This window comes from Biomphalaria glabrata, chromosome 7, assembly GCF_947242115.1.
Source record: "Biomphalaria glabrata chromosome 7, xgBioGlab47.1, whole genome shotgun sequence".
NCBI lineage: Eukaryota > Metazoa > Mollusca > Gastropoda > Planorbidae > Biomphalaria > Biomphalaria glabrata.
In genome coordinates, this window is record NC_074717.1 from 18,447,129 (window position 1) to 18,465,233 (window position 18,105).

General features: G+C 35.2%; 1 protein-coding gene across 3 annotated transcripts in view; it reads right to left on the reverse strand.

Annotated features, from left to right (window-relative positions):
• Positions 1–495: 495 nt before the first annotated feature.
• The window catches only part of LOC106058481 (nuclear receptor coactivator 6-like), a 19,935-nt gene continuing 2,325 nt past the window's right edge, over positions 496–18,105 (reverse strand). For 2 of the 3 annotated variants that reach the window (XM_056035156.1, XM_056035157.1), the window contains 5 exons: positions 10,568–10,678; positions 9,943–10,013; positions 9,198–9,241; positions 7,358–7,436; positions 496–3,094 (listed from right to left, as the gene is read on the reverse strand). In XM_056035156.1, coding sequence (XP_055891131.1) covers positions 3,074–3,094; positions 7,358–7,436; positions 9,198–9,241; positions 9,943–10,013; positions 10,568–10,643 — 291 coding nt within the window. In that variant the 5' untranslated portion in view covers positions 10,644–10,678 and the 3' untranslated portion in view covers positions 496–3,073. Of the gene's footprint in view, positions 3,095–7,357; positions 7,437–9,197; positions 9,242–9,942; positions 10,014–10,567; positions 10,679–10,772; positions 10,849–18,105 lie in introns of those variants that run through there. The other variant, XM_056035155.1, reaches the window with a different exon arrangement.

Here is an 18,105-nt window from a genome sequence, read left to right on the forward strand (position 1 = left end):
CTAGGTGTGGTGCGCACAGTTGGCAGTCCTGTATATATATATATATATTTATATATATATATATATATAGTCTAGGTGTGGTGCTCACAGTTGGCAGTCCTGTATATATATATATATATATATATATATATATATATATATATATATATATATATATATATATATATATATATATATATATTCTAGGTGTGGTGCGCACAGTTGGCAGTCCTGTATATATATATATATATATATATATATATATATATATATAGTCTAGGTGTGGTGCTCACAGTTGGCAGTCCTGTATATATATAGTCAATGGGATAAACCAAATGTGGAGGTAAAAGTTAAGTGTACATTTTGTAAGATAACGAGACACTAACTGGAAGGATGATGCTCAATACATTAATAATGTTCATACATAGAAAAAAATCACTATTATAATCTAATATTATAACGAAAAATTATTTAAAGTTTTCACAAAGTTCGTTACAAATAATGATCAAAGAGAAATTTGTGGACGGAATTTTATTTTTAAAAGTGAGCACAACTATCACATAAATATCACAGCAAATTTGATAACATTTGGCAGATGCAAATTATAATTCTAAACAAAACTAAGTAGAAAAATAGAGTCTTCCTCTAAAAGACTTAAACAAAACTACAACACTATTTATTTTAGAGAGTGATTTCATCAGCTCTGGTGTGTCAATGTTTGGTATGTAGAGACATATCACATATCTCTAGGTCTATCATGTATTGAACAGTGTCAAAGGATGAGGCAGTAATTGAGATATTTACCTTTACTGATAATTATCTAGCATGAATAAATGTTGAAATAGAATAAAATGTCAAACGATTAACTGCTGAAAAAAATTAGAATAGAATTGTAAAAGTGTCACTAGAAACGATCAGCTCTACAGTACTTTGGTTTGCATCCTCTTTCACTGTGGACTCTACAAGAATAATTGTTACGCTGAGAAGACTGTGTCTCTAGATAGAAATCAATTAAGTTTATTTACTTTCTAGTTCATTGAATCACTGTTCCTTAGACAAAGTTTCCTTCTTTTCCAATGCTTGTGTTCCGATGTTTTGTCCAACTAGATGTGTTCACTTGCATCACTCTATGTTGGAAGACAGTTCTTGTGTGATGGGATGACAGTAAGAATATTTATTAAACCACGTTCCGTTCGATGCATCTCTGATTTTAGGAAATCTCAAGCGTTGATGCGTATTGCCTTGATTTTGATGTGGGTTTTTGAAGTTTGATTACAAATGTTTTGACTAGTATATTGCTCTGTTATGTTGGATTACTTCCCCTACCTTAATGTTTACAGTAAGAATTACAAGTCATTCGCTATAATTTACAGTATACTGCTAGAATTTATCGATACTATTAGAGCAAATTACCAACAAGATAAAACTTAACGTAGTGCTTTTTAAAAAAAAGGCAATGCGGAACTATTTCTAACAAAAGATACATATTTTGACAAAAAGAAATTGATTGCCAAGAATCTTTGATATGGAAATAAATCCATAAACTGTGTTCTTAATATTTGAATATAATATATCCTCACATAGTGCTGGTTGGAGCCATTCAGTCTATTATAATGGGTAATCTGGGTTTATATTGGGGTATTGTTTCATTTGAAATTCAGTCTCAACAGTCCATGAAATCTAATAAAAAATTTGTAGAAAATAATTTTAAAACATAGCAATAATAATAAGACTGGGATAAGCCTATTTCGACTGACAAAACGGTAATCGCCCCTGATCTAGGGTTTATTGGTCAAATAAAAAACGCTACCATTATTGACATCGCCGTAACACTGTCTCATACTCTAAGAAAAACTGAAATGGAAAAACAATATGGGAACCAAAGGGATAAAGACAACTGACCTCACAGAAACCTTTAAGGCCCTTAACATTCATAAGAAGATGCTCCCTGTCAGAGGGCGGTACTGCTGCAGACCTGCAACATCACCAGAAAATTACTTATTGGACACTGATAAAGGGATTACGATGAATTTTGTTTCTCTGTAACAAAACTCGACCCTGGCAGAAGTCAGAGAATGAATATTCATTCGTTTCCAGCATAATAATAATAAATAATAATGATAAAACCAAAAGTATGTGTTAACAGAATGGGTCATAACAAAGTGAAAAAAAAAAATAATGTGAATGTAATCAGCGATTACAAAATTACAATATCAAAATAATAATTAACTTATAGAATTTACATTCCTTTTTTTTTTTGGGACGGAATTTCAAACAGTAATAATAATAAATATACATTAAAATTGTATTATAAAATGCACAGTTTTATATCACAGATGATTTAGATGAACATAGAAATGTAATTCTGTAAGAAACAGAGCAAACGGACTGTATCCTTCCTCTAAAGCCTGGAGATTTGTGAGTTAAGAGAGTTTTCCCATCTGTATCAAAGTTTGGCCATAGAGTGGTAGAATAATGAAAGGGAGAGCAATAGCGTTAACAACAATACAAAGTGGACCATGACATTGAGCTTTTAATAGAAATAATGGCTATACATTTGGAGCCGAATATGGATGGATATGAAAAATGGCCGGATATTCGGCCAGAGCCGGAGCTACTACCAGAATCATCCCTAATATATATATATAGCCTGTGAACGAATCAACGCCACAGCCGGTGGGTAATGCTGGTAGTTATTTAGTTCTAATCACAATATTTGATAAATATTAATAGGGTTATCTAACTTTTATCATTGAAAAAAGTGAAGTGATCAACATTGTGAAAGTTCTAAATTTGAGTTCTGCCGTGCGCTGATTTTTTTTAAAATTAGAATACACTGCAGATGCTAACAAGAATCATTCATATAGGTAGAAAGTGCTATGTTTGTATATAAAGTCTCTGTTAGCCATAGCTTAGTCTGTTCTCTTAACTCTTGATTGTGCATTGTGTGGTAACGAATTAGAAGGGAGGAAAGAAAAGACAAATGGGTAAGGCACGAATGTAAACAAATAAATCAGGTCAAATGTCAAAGTTGGTCCGTTGTCTCTGTTCATTGATTCATAAGGTCTGTGGGTTGTCTAGAGCAACTCTTCAGCTAGAAGCCATCACATATACACTGCAAATAGAAACAAGTGTTTAATTAATAAAAATGTTTGACAAGGGCTCTCTATCTCTTTCTTTTTTTTTCTCTCTATCTTTCTCTTTATCTCCCTCTCTTTTACTCTCATATCATATAAATATCATATCCTATAAATTAAAAAAATGATTAATGAGATTCAAACACTAAGCATACATAACTCTACTCGAAATGAGATTCAAAACTAAGCATACATAATTCTACTCGAAATGAGATTCAAACACGAAGCATACATAACTCTACTCGAAATGAGATTCAAACACTAAGCACACATAACCCTACTCGAAATGAGATTCAAACACTAAGCATACATAACTCTACTCGAGATGAGATTCGAACACTAAGCATACATAACTCTACTCGAAATGAGATTCAAACACTAAGCATACATAACTCTACTCGAAATGAGATTCAAACACAAAGCATACATAAATCTACTCGAAATGAGATTCAAACACTAAGCACACTGAACTCTACTCGAAATGAGATTCAAACACTATGCAAACGCAATTCTAATCGAGATGAGATTCAAACACTAAGCAAACGCAACTCTACTCGAAATGAGATTCGAACACTAAGCAAATGCAACTCTACTCGAAATGAGATTCGAACACTAAGCAAACGCAACTCTACTCGAAATGAGATTCAAACACTAAGCATACATAATTCTACTCGAAATGAGATTCAAACACTAAGCATACATAACCCTACTCGAAATGAGATTCAAACATTAAGCATACATAACTGTACTCGAGATGAGATTCAAACACAAAGCAAACGCAACTCGACTCGAGATGAGATTTGAACACTAAGCAAACGCAACTCTACTCGAGATGAGATTCAAACACTAAGCCCCTTTTGTAGCGCTCGTAGGCCGTAAGTACCGCCCTCTCCCTCCTTAAATGTAAAGGGGCCATGTTTGTTAAGATTTCATCAGCGTTTGTTGGGCTTGTTCGAAAGGTGCCACAAATGAACTTTAGTGCCTGTGATTGTACTCGGTCGAGTGATTCGAGGGCAGTTTTACTGGCATATACCTGAACTGTATAGATGTACTCAATTTGTGATCTGACTGCCCCTAAGTAAAATGTGCGTAGCATGTAAGCTTTGGCACCCCACTTTGTGCTGGCCAGCTTTCTTAGTAACGCTAACTTCTCCGAGGCTTTTCTTTCAACTTCCTGGACGCGCTAGAACATTGACAACTTTCTAACCAGAGTTACCCCTAGATATTTGGCGTGTTTTCACGTTGGAGTCGCAGCCCACCGAGTTTAAGAAGCCTTAAGAATGTCGATACCTAGGCTGAACTGGGACCAGGTCGTTTCGGCAACGTTTATCTGAATCTGTCATTTGTCGCAATACGAGGAGATGGTTTGGAGGTCTGCTTGTAATGCCGCATGTATTTGGTCGGCTTTCTTCCCGGTTGACCAGAGGACAATGTCATCCGCATAAAGCAGTTTCTTTGACCGCAGAGAGGTGCGTTTCTTAAATTTCTTAAGTCTAAAGAAGCATCAAGACAATTTCAAGTTGCATCATTGCCAGAGTCCACCGACTATAGGCGAGCTGTTATTGGGTATGAATTAACTGAACAATTAAAAGCAACAAAGCAAGATGAGACGGTTATCATTGAATCCAGAAAAAAATGATGAGGCCGACATCCTGAATGAGGAAAAAGAAGAAAATACGTCAATACCGCAGATTCTAGAGACTAAAGGACAGCACACAAGCATGTCTTTAGTACACTCCTCAAAAATTCATACTGAAGAAGCTGAACCATCAAACAGTGTAAACAATACATAAAGCAGGATAATGAACTCTAGACTGAACGACATTGGAGATTGGCCTGATGTCATCACAGATAATATTCGCATACACTTTGTCACTCAAGGATCTGAAACAGTTCAGCGAATGGACAGTCAATTCAGAGAGGCGTATAGACATCAAGAATCAGCAAAAGAAAAGGCTAGAAAGCTTTCAAAGGCTTGGTTTTTCCGGCAAATGTCAAACGGCGAGAAAGTTCTTAGAAAGTGGATGTGTTATTCGCCAAAAAAAAAAGAATCCTTATTTTGCTTCCTCTGCATACTCTTCTCAACAAGATCAAGTACCAAATCTTCATTTAAATCCAAACATGGATTTAATGAGTGGTGGAGGTTATCCCCTAAAACAGAAAAACATGAGACCAGCAGAGCTCACATTCAGTCATCGCTTGCATGGAGGGAACTTGAAGTTCGCCTGAGAGTAGCGAACAATATTGACAACAAGGCCCAAGAATTGATTATACAAGAGACGAAAACCTGAAGAGTTAGTAAAATTACTACAAAGTACGATCCACTCTTGAGGGCGCATGTGCTTCGAACTAAGCTTTGTTCCAGACCGAATACATACATGTCTCCACAAATACAACATGAATTTATTACAATATTGGGGGATCACGATAAAAAAAAACAAATCATACAGCAAGTAAAACAAGCCAAATATTTCTCTATTATTTTTGACAGTACACCTGACATCTCAAAGCTGGATCAAACTTCCCAAATTTTACGGTGCGTTGTCATGGATAATGACGGGGTGCAGGTTCGTGAGTCTTTTGTTGACTTCATCGACACAAAGGACATGCATGCTGCTGGAATCGCTGAGATGATTCTAGAGAAACTGCGTTCGGATGGCTTAGACATAATGGACTGCAGGGGTCAAGGCTATGATAATGCTGCGGTCATGAAAGGTCAAAACTACGGTGTCCAAAAACGTATTATAGAAGTCACTACTCAATGCCTGCTCAAATCTTTCTCTTAATTTAGCAGAAATTCGAGCTGCTGAAGCTGAAGTCAATTCGGTAACATTTTTTTGGTACACTGGACCGTTCACACTCCTTTTTCTCAACTTCAACACACCGCTGTGATATCCTCATCAAAATAACCGGAACTAGCCTTAAACGTTTAGTCGAGACCCGCTGGAGCGCCAGAGGAGAAGCCTTCAAGATGGTAAGGGATAAATTTTCTAAAATTATAGAAACTCTGGAGACATGAACTAGCAGAGATGAACATTCATCGACTAGATCTGAAGCAGGTGGATTATTGGTTGCTATTCAGTCTTTTAATTTTCTCACCTATCTTGGATTTTGGGCTCCTGTATTAACTGAAATTAATGATGCGCAAGTCTACCTTCAAAAACAAGGATTGTCTATACGAGACTGCTCACTCAAACTAAAAACATTAGAGACATTTTTAAGCAGTAATCGAGAGGACATCGCTGAAGCCAGCATTACCTTTGCCGAAAGCGTGTGCTCAGATCTGAGAATCAGTACAGAACCTCAAAAGAAGAGCTACGAAGGGAAATTTATTCTACCTTGGACAGGATTTTCAAGAAATAATCACCCGATTCGAGCAACTTCATGATAAATATGAATTTTAGCCGCCTTCCCAGCTATTAAATCCTCAGGTCGAAATCAATCTCGATAGTACTCCTAGCGACATTGCTGGAGCGAAATAGGCTTCAACGGTTTGTCATAGTTTCATCAGAAGTCTCCGAACTTCCAAAACAAGGACCTGTTGAGCTCTTGAATTTTATAAAAAAAATATCAGCTAGATGATTTAGTCCCGAATATCGTCATCATGATTCGCATATTTTTTACTATAGCGGTAAGCGTCGCAACATGCGAGAGAAGTTTTTCCAAACTTAAACTGATTAAAAATTACTTGCGATCAACGATGACAAATTTACGACTCACTAATTTGGCCATTTTGTTCATTGAACAAGAGCTGGTGGAAAAAATTGATTTCGATAAAATTATTGATACTTTTGCCAGCAAGAAAGCGCGTAAAATTCATTTGTAGTATGTTTATGTAAAAGTGATTTGAATTAACAATATTTGATTAATGAATGCATATTATTTTGAACAAAGAAGTATGGTTTTCCAATGTTATTAATTACTTAGTTGTTTTTTTTTGTGTTTTTTTTTTGGGGGGGGGCATCAAGATGAGGTACCGCACCAGGCATCATATACTCTAGCTACGCCACTGATAGAAAGAATGTACGTTAATATATGTGTTCAATCGTTTTCCTTATAATGTATTTCTTGTTTAGTTCAAGTAGAAATAGCTCAAAGTGCTTACAATGCTTACTTTTTTTTTTAGTTTTTGTTTTTTGACTTAATTAAATATTAGGTTCAGAGCCTAGTGGTCAATGGGTCCGATCTTTTACTCTTTGGACTGATCAAACTATCTCAAGAAGACAATGAGTTGAACCTACCAGTGCAATCCAGACAAATATCCACGGCCAGAAGAAGATAGTTATTATACAATGGAGACAATGGTTGACACCTCGTTTGCTGTGGCGTTCAAGAAACAAAATATTATTAGACTTATACAATACAATATTTTTTTTTAAATGGTCACTTAGTAGTATTAGTACACTATTACAACGTGTCAATACTTCTCTATAAGTAATAGTGATACCACTAGAGTCTACAACTAAGGTATAGGCGGTACGTAGACCATTATGTTATCATTACAGGAAATATCTCCACATTACATCTGCGCCTACTGTTGGCGGTACTTCAACTACAAGTTTTATAGCAGTACTACTAATACTATTAGATTGCATCACTACTGAACAGTATAATATGTCTACATAATGTAACGTATAAAAGTACGATAATCTTTATAGATTTGATAGATAGATAGACAGATAGATAGATAGATAGATAGATAGATAGATAGATAGATAGATAGATAGAAGATAGATAGATAGATAGATAGATAGATGGATAGATAGATAGATAGATAGATAGATAGATAGATAGATAGATAGATAGATAGATAGATAGATAGATAGATAGATAGATAGATAGAAGATAGATACATAGATAGATAGATAGATGGATAGATAGATAGATAGAAGATAGATAGATAGATAGATAGATAGATAGATAGATAGATAGATAGATAGATAGATAGATAGATAGATAGATAGATAGATAGATAGATAAATAGATAGATAGATAGATAGATAGATAGATAGATAGATAGAAGATAGATACATAGATAGATAGATAGATAGATAGATAGATAGATAGATAGATAGATAGATAGATAGATAGATAGATAGATAGATAGATAGATAGAAGATAGATACATAGATAGATAGATAGATAGATAGATAGATAGATAGATAGATAGATGGATAGATAGATGGATGGATAGATAGATAGATAGATAGATAGATAGATAGATAGATAGATAGATAGATAGATAGATAGATAGATAGATAGATAGAAGATAGATACATAGATAGATGGATAGATGGATAGATAGATAGATAGATAGATAGATAGATAGATAGATAGATGGATAGATAGATAGATAGATAGATAGAAGATAGATAGATAGATAGATAGATAGATAGATAGATAGATAGATAGATAGATAGATAGATAGATAGATAGATAGATTGATAGAAGATAGATACATAGATAGATAGATAGATGGATAGATAGATAGATAGATAGATAGATAGATAGATAGATAGATAGATAGATAGATAGATAGATAGATAGATGGATAGATAGATAGATAGATAGATAGATAGATAGATAGATAGATAGATAGATAGATAGATAGATAGATGGATAGATAGATAGATAGATAGATAGATAGATAGATAGATAGATAGATAGATGGATAGATAGATAGATAGATAGATAGATAGATAGATAGATAGATAGATAGATAGATAGATAGATGGATAGATAGAAGATAGATAGATAGATAGATAGATAGATAGGTAGATAGATAGATAGATAGATAGATAGATAGATAGATAGATAGATAGATAGATGGATAGATAGAAGATAGATAGATAGATAGATAGATAGATAGATGGATAGATAGATAGATAGATAGATAGATAGATAGATAGATAGATAGATAGATAGATAGATAGATAGATAGATGGATAGATAGAAGATAGATAGATAGATAGATAGATAGATAGATAGATAGATAGATAGATAGATAGATAGATAGATAGATAGATAGATAGATAGATAGATAGATAGATAGATAGATAGATAGATAGATAGATGACTTACACAACTACAACGTCATTGCCTGAATTCACTGTGACATTGACGCTCTGAAGACAGATACAATATTTTTCATTCATTTACTTGATTTACTTGGTTGATATATATATATATAATAGTGTTCATATTTTTTTTGTATTGGAACTGTTATCGTCTGGCAACAATCTTGTAGTTGCTATTATCTACTGTTTACATTTACAATCTTTTGGGTTGATTTTTAGTTTTTGGTGTTGTTAATTTATGCTAGAATCTTTGAGATACTTCTGTATCTGGGGCAGGGCACTCCTACCTAGCTTTTCTTTGAAATGATATTTGCAATTAAAAAACAAAGGCAAAAGTACAGAGAGGGTTCCAACGACCTTAAAGGTAATCATTTTGTGGATTTGAAGAAAAGGTCTTGAAGTCTACAGAGTTGGAGCCGCTACCAAGGATGTACTAATCTTTAGTTTTGAAAGAACATCTGACACCTATTTGTAAATAAAAGTTCTATAATGACTGATCGGTTCCTATTTCAGCTCTACAATGCAGTCACTGTGCAGTATGCAACCCCGAAATCCCAAGTTTTGGTAGACATCATAAGGTTTTGGATCAATCTTTTTTGTTTATGGGGAGCAGTTCAAATATTTCTGCCCATATCTGGTTTATTATTTTTGCAATTATCTTTTGTTATTTTCTTTGCGTTGTTGTTGTAAGCTATACTTGAGTCCTAATCATAACAATACTTAACGTTATACTGAAATCTAACGCTTACCTGCTGCTGTTGCTGCTGCTGTTGTTGTTGTGGCATCATTATTATTTGAGGCTGGGGTGGTGGGTAATAGCCTAGATAAAACAGAAAATGAAACAAGTATGCATGAGTGTCGTCATCGATACGTTTTGGCGCTGAGGTGAGGGGTCTAGATAAAAAAGAAAAAGAAATATGCCTGTATGTGGCTAAGTTTTCAGGCTGCGGCTGTGGGTCTAGATAAAGAAAATAAAACATTCCTTGATGTGGCTAAGTTTTGAGGCTGGTGTTGTGGGTCTAGATAAAGAAAATAAAACATTCCTTGATGTGGCTAAGTTTTGAGGCTGGTGTTGTGGGTCTAGATAAAGAAAATAAAACATTCCTTGATGTGGCTAAGTTTTGAGGCTGGTGTTGTGGGTCTAGATAAAGAAAATAAAACTTTCCTTGATGTGGCTAAGTTTTGAGGCTGGTGTTGTGGGTCTAGATAAAGAAAATAAAACATTCCTGGATGTGGCTAAGTTTTGAGGCTGGTGTTGTGGGTTTAGATAAAGAAAATAAAACATTGCTGGATGTGGTTAAGTTTTGCTGACACTCTGGATTGTTTGAGGTTAAATTCACTTCAAATTAAAAAAAAAATTAGGATTCGACTTACCTGGGGGATAAACTGGATATTGAGGTGGAGGAGGGGCATAGGCTGGAGGGGGCTGTTGTGGAGGAACGTCAGACATGATGCTTAAATTTCTGGCTAGTTCTGTGACGTAATCTGAGGAGAAGTGACGGTGGCATTTAAGTGCAAATAGTCGCTCATGATATCAATTGAAGTGATATTGTGGCGGCCATTCGATGAAGAGCTCTACCTTCTTGATGTCTGTCTAGTCGTGTGGTATTCACTCTGGAATCTTGTTTCCATGGTTCCATACCTGCCTGTCCCCACCCACCGCTGTCCTACGGGAGGTTTGGGTTAGGACGCAATAATCGTCAATTGTGAAAGACAATCCAAACCATGTACACTGTACACCAACTAAATGTTAACTTTTACACATTTGGAATTCAATGAATTCATCTCTTTCATTTCTACACATTCAGAATAGAATACACTCAATTGATATAAGATTTAACTCCACATCAAAATAGTGTTAAGTAGGAACGAATTGTCTTCGAACCCTGTTTGGACCGATTCCCCCAAAGAATCTGGAAGCCCAACTAATGCAACGATCGGTCCGTGTGGTTAATTTATTTACATTAAACTTTTGTAGCTATTCTTTCTAAACGAAACAAATTCAATCCTAGTTTCTTTGTTAATTGTATTTTTTTTTAAATTCTTTTGCCATTGTTTATTTTAGGGTGAAAATGTCCAATAGGCATGTTTAGGTAAAAAAATATTTAAATAAATAAATAAACAAATATAAATAAATAAAAATATTTTTAAAATAATCAAAGATAACAACAACAACAAAATTAATCAATGTTTTGCAAACGCGTAGATGAATTTAACAAAACAATGACTTGTCCATGAACCATTTCTCCTTTTATAAGTCATAGTTCCTTGTTGAATAAAGTTGTAGTAGGCCCCTACTTCTAGAGCCCCCATTCGGTCTAGCACTCAAAAAGGTGTTCACTGGTCTAGAGTATCCAGCTAATTGGGTAGATAAACAAAGGGTGGAGGTTGAGGTAAAGGAAGACCCTTAAGAGTGTTGACCATGACGGCATGATGGAAACTGGACCGCTAATAAGACAATATGCAAATGTGGGTGGGGGAGAACAAGACTACATGACGGACAGAAGTGTAAAAGAAGGCCTACATGATGAAAGTAAAAATGTTGCCTATAGTTAAGTGAGGGCCCATTTAAATTTTTCAGCTAGCTTGTAAGATCTAATTTTTTAAAGTAAAATTTTTAGTATAATTTCACATACTATCCTCATTAACAAATACTCAACAAAATCAATCAATCAAAATTTGTTGTTTTTTTTTTGGAAATAATTGTCTACAAAAGTTTCAATGTAGACAAATTCAACACTCAACGAGAATGTATAATACTAGACTTATCCAATTTACAAAAATATTAATCGATCACGGCAGACAATGGTTATTAGTGGCAAAATATGTAGGTCACAGCTGGGCTGCGTAGCCACGGTAAATTCTGTCTTCCTCATACGCCGCTATTTTGCAGGGCCAGCCTTAGGCAACTGCAACCTATGCGACCGCATTGGGCCCCGCACTTTCATAGGACCCGCACTTTCATAGGACCCGTTCTAATTCTAGGTGTATAAATTATTAAATTAAGCTATATTATAACTTAAAACAGATTTCCCGCGCCCTTTGTCGATTTACCAGGAGCTCCTGGAAATCTCCCGAAATTACAAAATTACGTAAAAGTACTTAAAATATACGGAAATATATACACAAAAATTGTCATTTTCGGGTGTCACTCAATGTGGAAAACACCAATCCAACGCGCGATAAATAAAAAAGGCATTATGCATAAGTGTACTTGTGTAATCTGATGAAAGAAGCTTCTCGCGCCTCAAACCAATGAAGAATTACTTGAGGTCAACAATTCTTAAAGATAGGTTGAAACATTTGGTTATTCATGCTATTGAGCGTGATCTATGTAGGAAACAGAATTATTATGATATACTGTATGACTTTGTTACACGCAAGGCTCGTAAAGTAATTCTGTACATAGTAAAGAATGAATAAAATGCATAGTCGAATTTATTTTCTAATATAAATTTCACTTATTGTCCGCTTCCCTACCCAAACTTGGCTCCGCGAAATCCGTTTCGCATAGGGCCCCACAATGGTTAAGTCCGGCCCTGCTACTTAATGACCTGTAAACAGGGCCGGTCATTACAATTGTGGGGCCCTATGCGAATCAAATTTCGAGGGGCCTAGTCTTAGAATTTTGTATTTGAAAATATATTCGTCTTAGCAATAAATTATTATTAAATGAAAGCTCACAATGCCGTTTTTATTTATTGGAAATTTTGTCTGTTTTTCAGTAGATTTTTATGAGTTTTCAGGAGATTTCCAAGAGGCCCTGGAAAATAAGGAGGCCAGAGAAAGCCTGTTATAATATATATATATATATAAGTTATAATGGTTTAATTTAATAATTTACACAAGCGTGGCCTATGAAAGTGCGGGACCCACTGCGTCCACATAGGTTGCATTGGACTAAGACCGGCCCTGTCTATAAATATACATAGTAGATTACTTGTTCTCTTTCCATGACTTCTTGGTCACAATTGTTAAGTGCGGCGCTGTTATTTGGTGTTTGTAAAATATTTGCTTGTAAAATGTTTTACATGTTTCGGATGTTCCTTCAGAGTTGACGATAGTTTACTTCCTAGTCCAAACCTCCCTCAGGACGAAGGGGGATGGGAGCGGGTAGGGTTTGACAGTTCAGCGCGGCAGCCATCCGTATCGACACGTGAATACCCACTTGTTCTTCGTGGGGTGACTATCAGCAGAAATAAGAGAGTGATCTTTCCTTTACTTCTTCTCGTCCAAACTCCTGAGGGAAGAAGAGAATTATATACATAGATTAACAATATGTTACTATCCAGTGAACGATTTGTCAGTGAACAATTAGTCGTGAAACAACTGTCGGCAAACAAGTTGTCGGTGAGCGATATGTCGGGTGAACGAATAGCCGTGTGAACAAATAGCCGGGTGAACAAATAGTCGTGTGAACGAATTGTTATGCAAACGAATTGTCGGGTGAACGAATAGTTGTGTGTACGAATTGTTGGGTAAACGAATTGTCTGGTGAAGGAATTGTCGGGTGAACGAAAAGTCGTGAACGATTTGTCGGTAAACGAAATTTCAGTGAATGAATTGTCGTGTGTGTCCCCAAAAACACTTAGGCAATATTTCTTCTTTAATATTTGCTATTTGGTACAATTAGTTTGCGTAATTAATAGAGAAGTAGCCATCTATATTATAAAGTAGAATGTGAGGGGTATGTATGTATGTATGTATGTATGGATGTATGTTACTTATAGACATCAAAACCGCTTGACCAATCTTGATAAAACTAGGCAGGAATGTTCCTTGGGTACCAACTTAGACCGTAGTGTATGTATTGTAGCCCTAAAACAAACTTAAGACCCTCAAAAAAAATAAAGTTGTCCGACTCTATTACAGCTATAGTATTTCATGGATCTAGGCCATGTCTACAATGTTGACATGAGAAAAGATAGAAAGGATTTAGACCTAGATCTAATTTTAAGAAATACACTTTGCGCAGATAGTTTTTTACTTAGACACATGAAAATACAAAAGAAGATTCATTGATTTCATTATATAATAAAATTAACCTTCAATTTTGTGTTTCAAAAGCATTTTTTACATAAATTAGTTCCTTATATCTGTGACTACAAATTTCCTGACGAACATTAATTCATTAGACAATACCGTAATGAATCGCGTACTAAATATTAATTCGTTTAATTGTTTACTTTATAATCCCATCCCTAGATCTAAAACTCTAATTCAACTCTAAGATGATAAAACTTCTCTTCACACAGATAGTTTTATACTTTAGCACATAAACATATTAATTAAAGTCCATTCATTTCATATTTTGATCAAATAAACATTCAAATTTGGTTTTCTAAATCTACATTCGTTCACGAAAGCTGCGAAGCCGAGGTGAGATAGGCCTAGATCTATATTCATTCATGAATCGCGTACTAAAAATTATTTCGTTTAATTGTTCACTTTATAATCCCATTCATTTAACAAAGCTATCGCTCTTTTCGTTTTTAATAGATAAGAATGTATCGACTTCGGGTAAACCCATTTTCGCAAAAACTAATTTTATTTTCGTAGCGAAAGAGAAATAACGTGAAAGGATCATTAGCTAACTTTAACATACATCTAAATCCAATCCACTAGATTATTCAAAAGCATTTTTACATAAATTAGTTCCTGATATCTGTGACTACAGATTTCCTGGCGAACATTCTTTCATTAGACATTACCTAATGGTTACACATTAACACATCTCTCTACTGAGTCTATTTCCTAGGCCTAGGTCTAAAACTCTTATTGAACTCTAAGATGATAAAACTTCTTTTCGCAAAGATAGTTTTCTGCTTTAACACATAAACATACTAATTATTGTCCATTCATTTCATATTTTTATCAAATTAACATTCAAATTTGTTTTTCTAAAGCATTTTTAATACATTCGTTCGCTGTTCGCTAAAGTTGCGTAGCCATGTTAAGATAGGCCTATATTCATTCATGAAAAAAAGTTCACGTTTTTAACTCTAGATTAGTGTAGATTTAGATCTATGTCTACCTCAAGATCTACTTTATACTTCAACACATGAACATACAAAATGAAGTCTATTCATCTGAAATTTTAATCAATATATGTAGGCCTACAAGCAAATGTTTTAATTTGAAAAAAAAAATGGATTTAAGCCTGTTAGCTATTTTGATTTGATAGCTTCATTCACACTATTTTTACATTGACACATTCGCTTTACTTATTACATTATTATTTCGTTTAATTGTTTACAAAACACTCTCAATGACTATATCGACAGTAATGCGCAAATAAAGACCCGCGGGTCGCGGGTAACATATGTCTAGTATTTATATATATGACTTTTTTTTTTTTGTGATGGTACGCAGCAGTACGACGTTCCGGTACCTTTTTCAATGAATTAAGAAAAAGTTATGACTTTTCTTGTATTTTAACGTTTATTCTTAATTTATTAGTAGTTAAAAGTTAGGCAATCAATCACTGATTACCGGCACCTATATTTTTTTACAAAAAAAAAAGCACTATGTATATATATATATGTATGTATCATGGGCGTAGCCAGGGAGGTGAGGGTTTGGGGTTTAACCCCGAAATGAAATGACTTCCGCATGGGGGGGGGGATCGGAATTTAGTGACTGATTTTTTGCTTTGTTTTTTGTTTATTTTAGGCGAGATTTTAATACTAAACCATCACTTGCCACAGCACAGCCAAGAGTTTTTGAGTTTAAAACTCCTAACAGGGGGTTTTGAGTTTAAAACCCCCTACCAGGGGGGTTTGACTTTAAAACCCAGTATCAGGGGGTTGGAGTTTAAACCAGCTTCCAGGGGTTTTTGAGTTTAAACCCCCTACCAGGGGGTTTTGACTTTAAAACCTCCTACCAGGGTGTTTTGAGTTTAAACCCCCTACCAGGGGTTTTTGCAGTTAAATCCCCTTCTTCTATAAAACAAAACAAAAAATTATGCAAACGACAATCCCCAAATTCCAAGAGCAGTGTTAAGGAACAATTTGATCTTAAACCCCCCCCCCCTCCAAAATTTACGATTCAATATAAAAAAAAGCAAATTACACACTAAAAATTCTATGAGCGTAGCTAAATGGATTTTGACTCAGTTTTGAGTTTAGACCCCCCTTCAGCGGGGTTTGAAGGTAAAAAATACCTCTTTAACATTAAAAACAAAACAAACTATACACTAAAAAGTCTATGAGTGAAGTCAAGGGGGTTTTGAGTTTAAACTCCCCTCCAGTGGAGTTTGAAGCTAAAAAATACCTTTTCAGTATTAAAAAAAAGCAAATTACACACTCTAAAATGCTATGAGCGTTGCCAAAAGGGGTTTTAAGTTTAAACCCACCTTCAGAGGGGTTTAAAGCTAAAAAATACATCTTCAATTAATAAAAAAGCAAATTACACACAAAAATTATTTGTGCGTAGCCAAGCCAATTGGGGGTTTTGAGTTTAAACCCCTCTCCAACAGATGACTTTTTTTTAAGTTTAAAACCCCTCCAGATGGTTTTGAGTTTATAATCCCCTTACAGAGCATTTTGAGGTGGAAAACCTCAATCTTCATATATTATTCTTAAGCAAACTACAGTTACCATGACCGTAGCTTTTTAGTTTAAAACCCCCAACAGATGATTTTGACGATAAAACTTCCCTTTCGATAAAAATCTAAAGCAAACTACAGTCACCTAATTCCAAGAGCGTATTCAAGAGAGTTTACACATTTCTACCAGTGGCGGGGCTTCATTAATAAAGTGCAGTAAATAGTCATCTGCCGAAATTGAAAACCAATAAATGTGGCACAACAAAGATGGCTAAGACAGATTTTAGGGTTCAGTTATAGAGATCGGGTCTAAATCAAGGAAATCCTTTGCCGAACTTGGAGTCGACCCCTTTATTAAGATTGTGACAGAGCGTCGCATGAGTATTGCGGGACATGTTCTACGACAAAATGAATTACGCATACCAAGATTTGCGATGACATTGAGGCCAATACGAGGAAAGCGCAAACAGTCCTCGTATTACTTGGCGCCACACCTTCATGGAGGACCTCAGAGCGATGGACACCATGTGGGAGGAGGCTTCAGACATTGCCAATGACAGATCTTTGTGGAGACAGCTTGCCGCTCAATGCGCCGACAAAATGAATTACGCATAATAAGAGTTGCGATGACATCCTAGTACAACTTGGCGCCACACATTCATGGAGGTCCTCAGAGCAGGTGGCTTCAGGCATTACCAGTGACAGATTTTTGTGGAAGCAGCTTTACGGCAAATGCGCCGAAAGGCGCGGGAGAGGGGGGGGGTCTAGGTAAATAAGAATTTTTAATAGCAGGAAAATCCAGTGTAGATACCTCAGAATATGCACTTTGTTGGCTTTCAATACCAGAAATAGTGCTTGGCGGCAGGGCTCTGCCCCGAGCTGGGGGACCAGACCCCTCGGTGTCAATGGAGGGGAGTCCCACCGAAAAATAATCCTGGCTACGCCCATGATATATATATATATTTAAATTACATAATTTCTAGTAATGTGAGAAATTAATTAATTAACTTAGGTAATGTCTAGAGATGTCAAAAGTAATTTAATTTTAAAAAAACACAAGAAAAAATATAAAAATTAAAAAAAAAAAAAATAAAGCTTATATTTAGTGTAATGGTATCAATTAGTTTGGATCAGTCATGCAATTATTTGTATGATTGACCTAGTCAAATAAATCTGTGCTGTATTACCAAATTGTTTTTGTTTAGCTTTTAGATTTCTCAATGCACTATGATCCTAGCACTTGTCTGGACCAGTTGTGAAAGGGGAGGGAAGAAGAAGGTATCTTGGTGAATGTTTACATGATCGTTTTTTAAATGCATACAAAATGTTTATACAGGGCTCAAGAGTCTTCAAGGGGACTAATTCA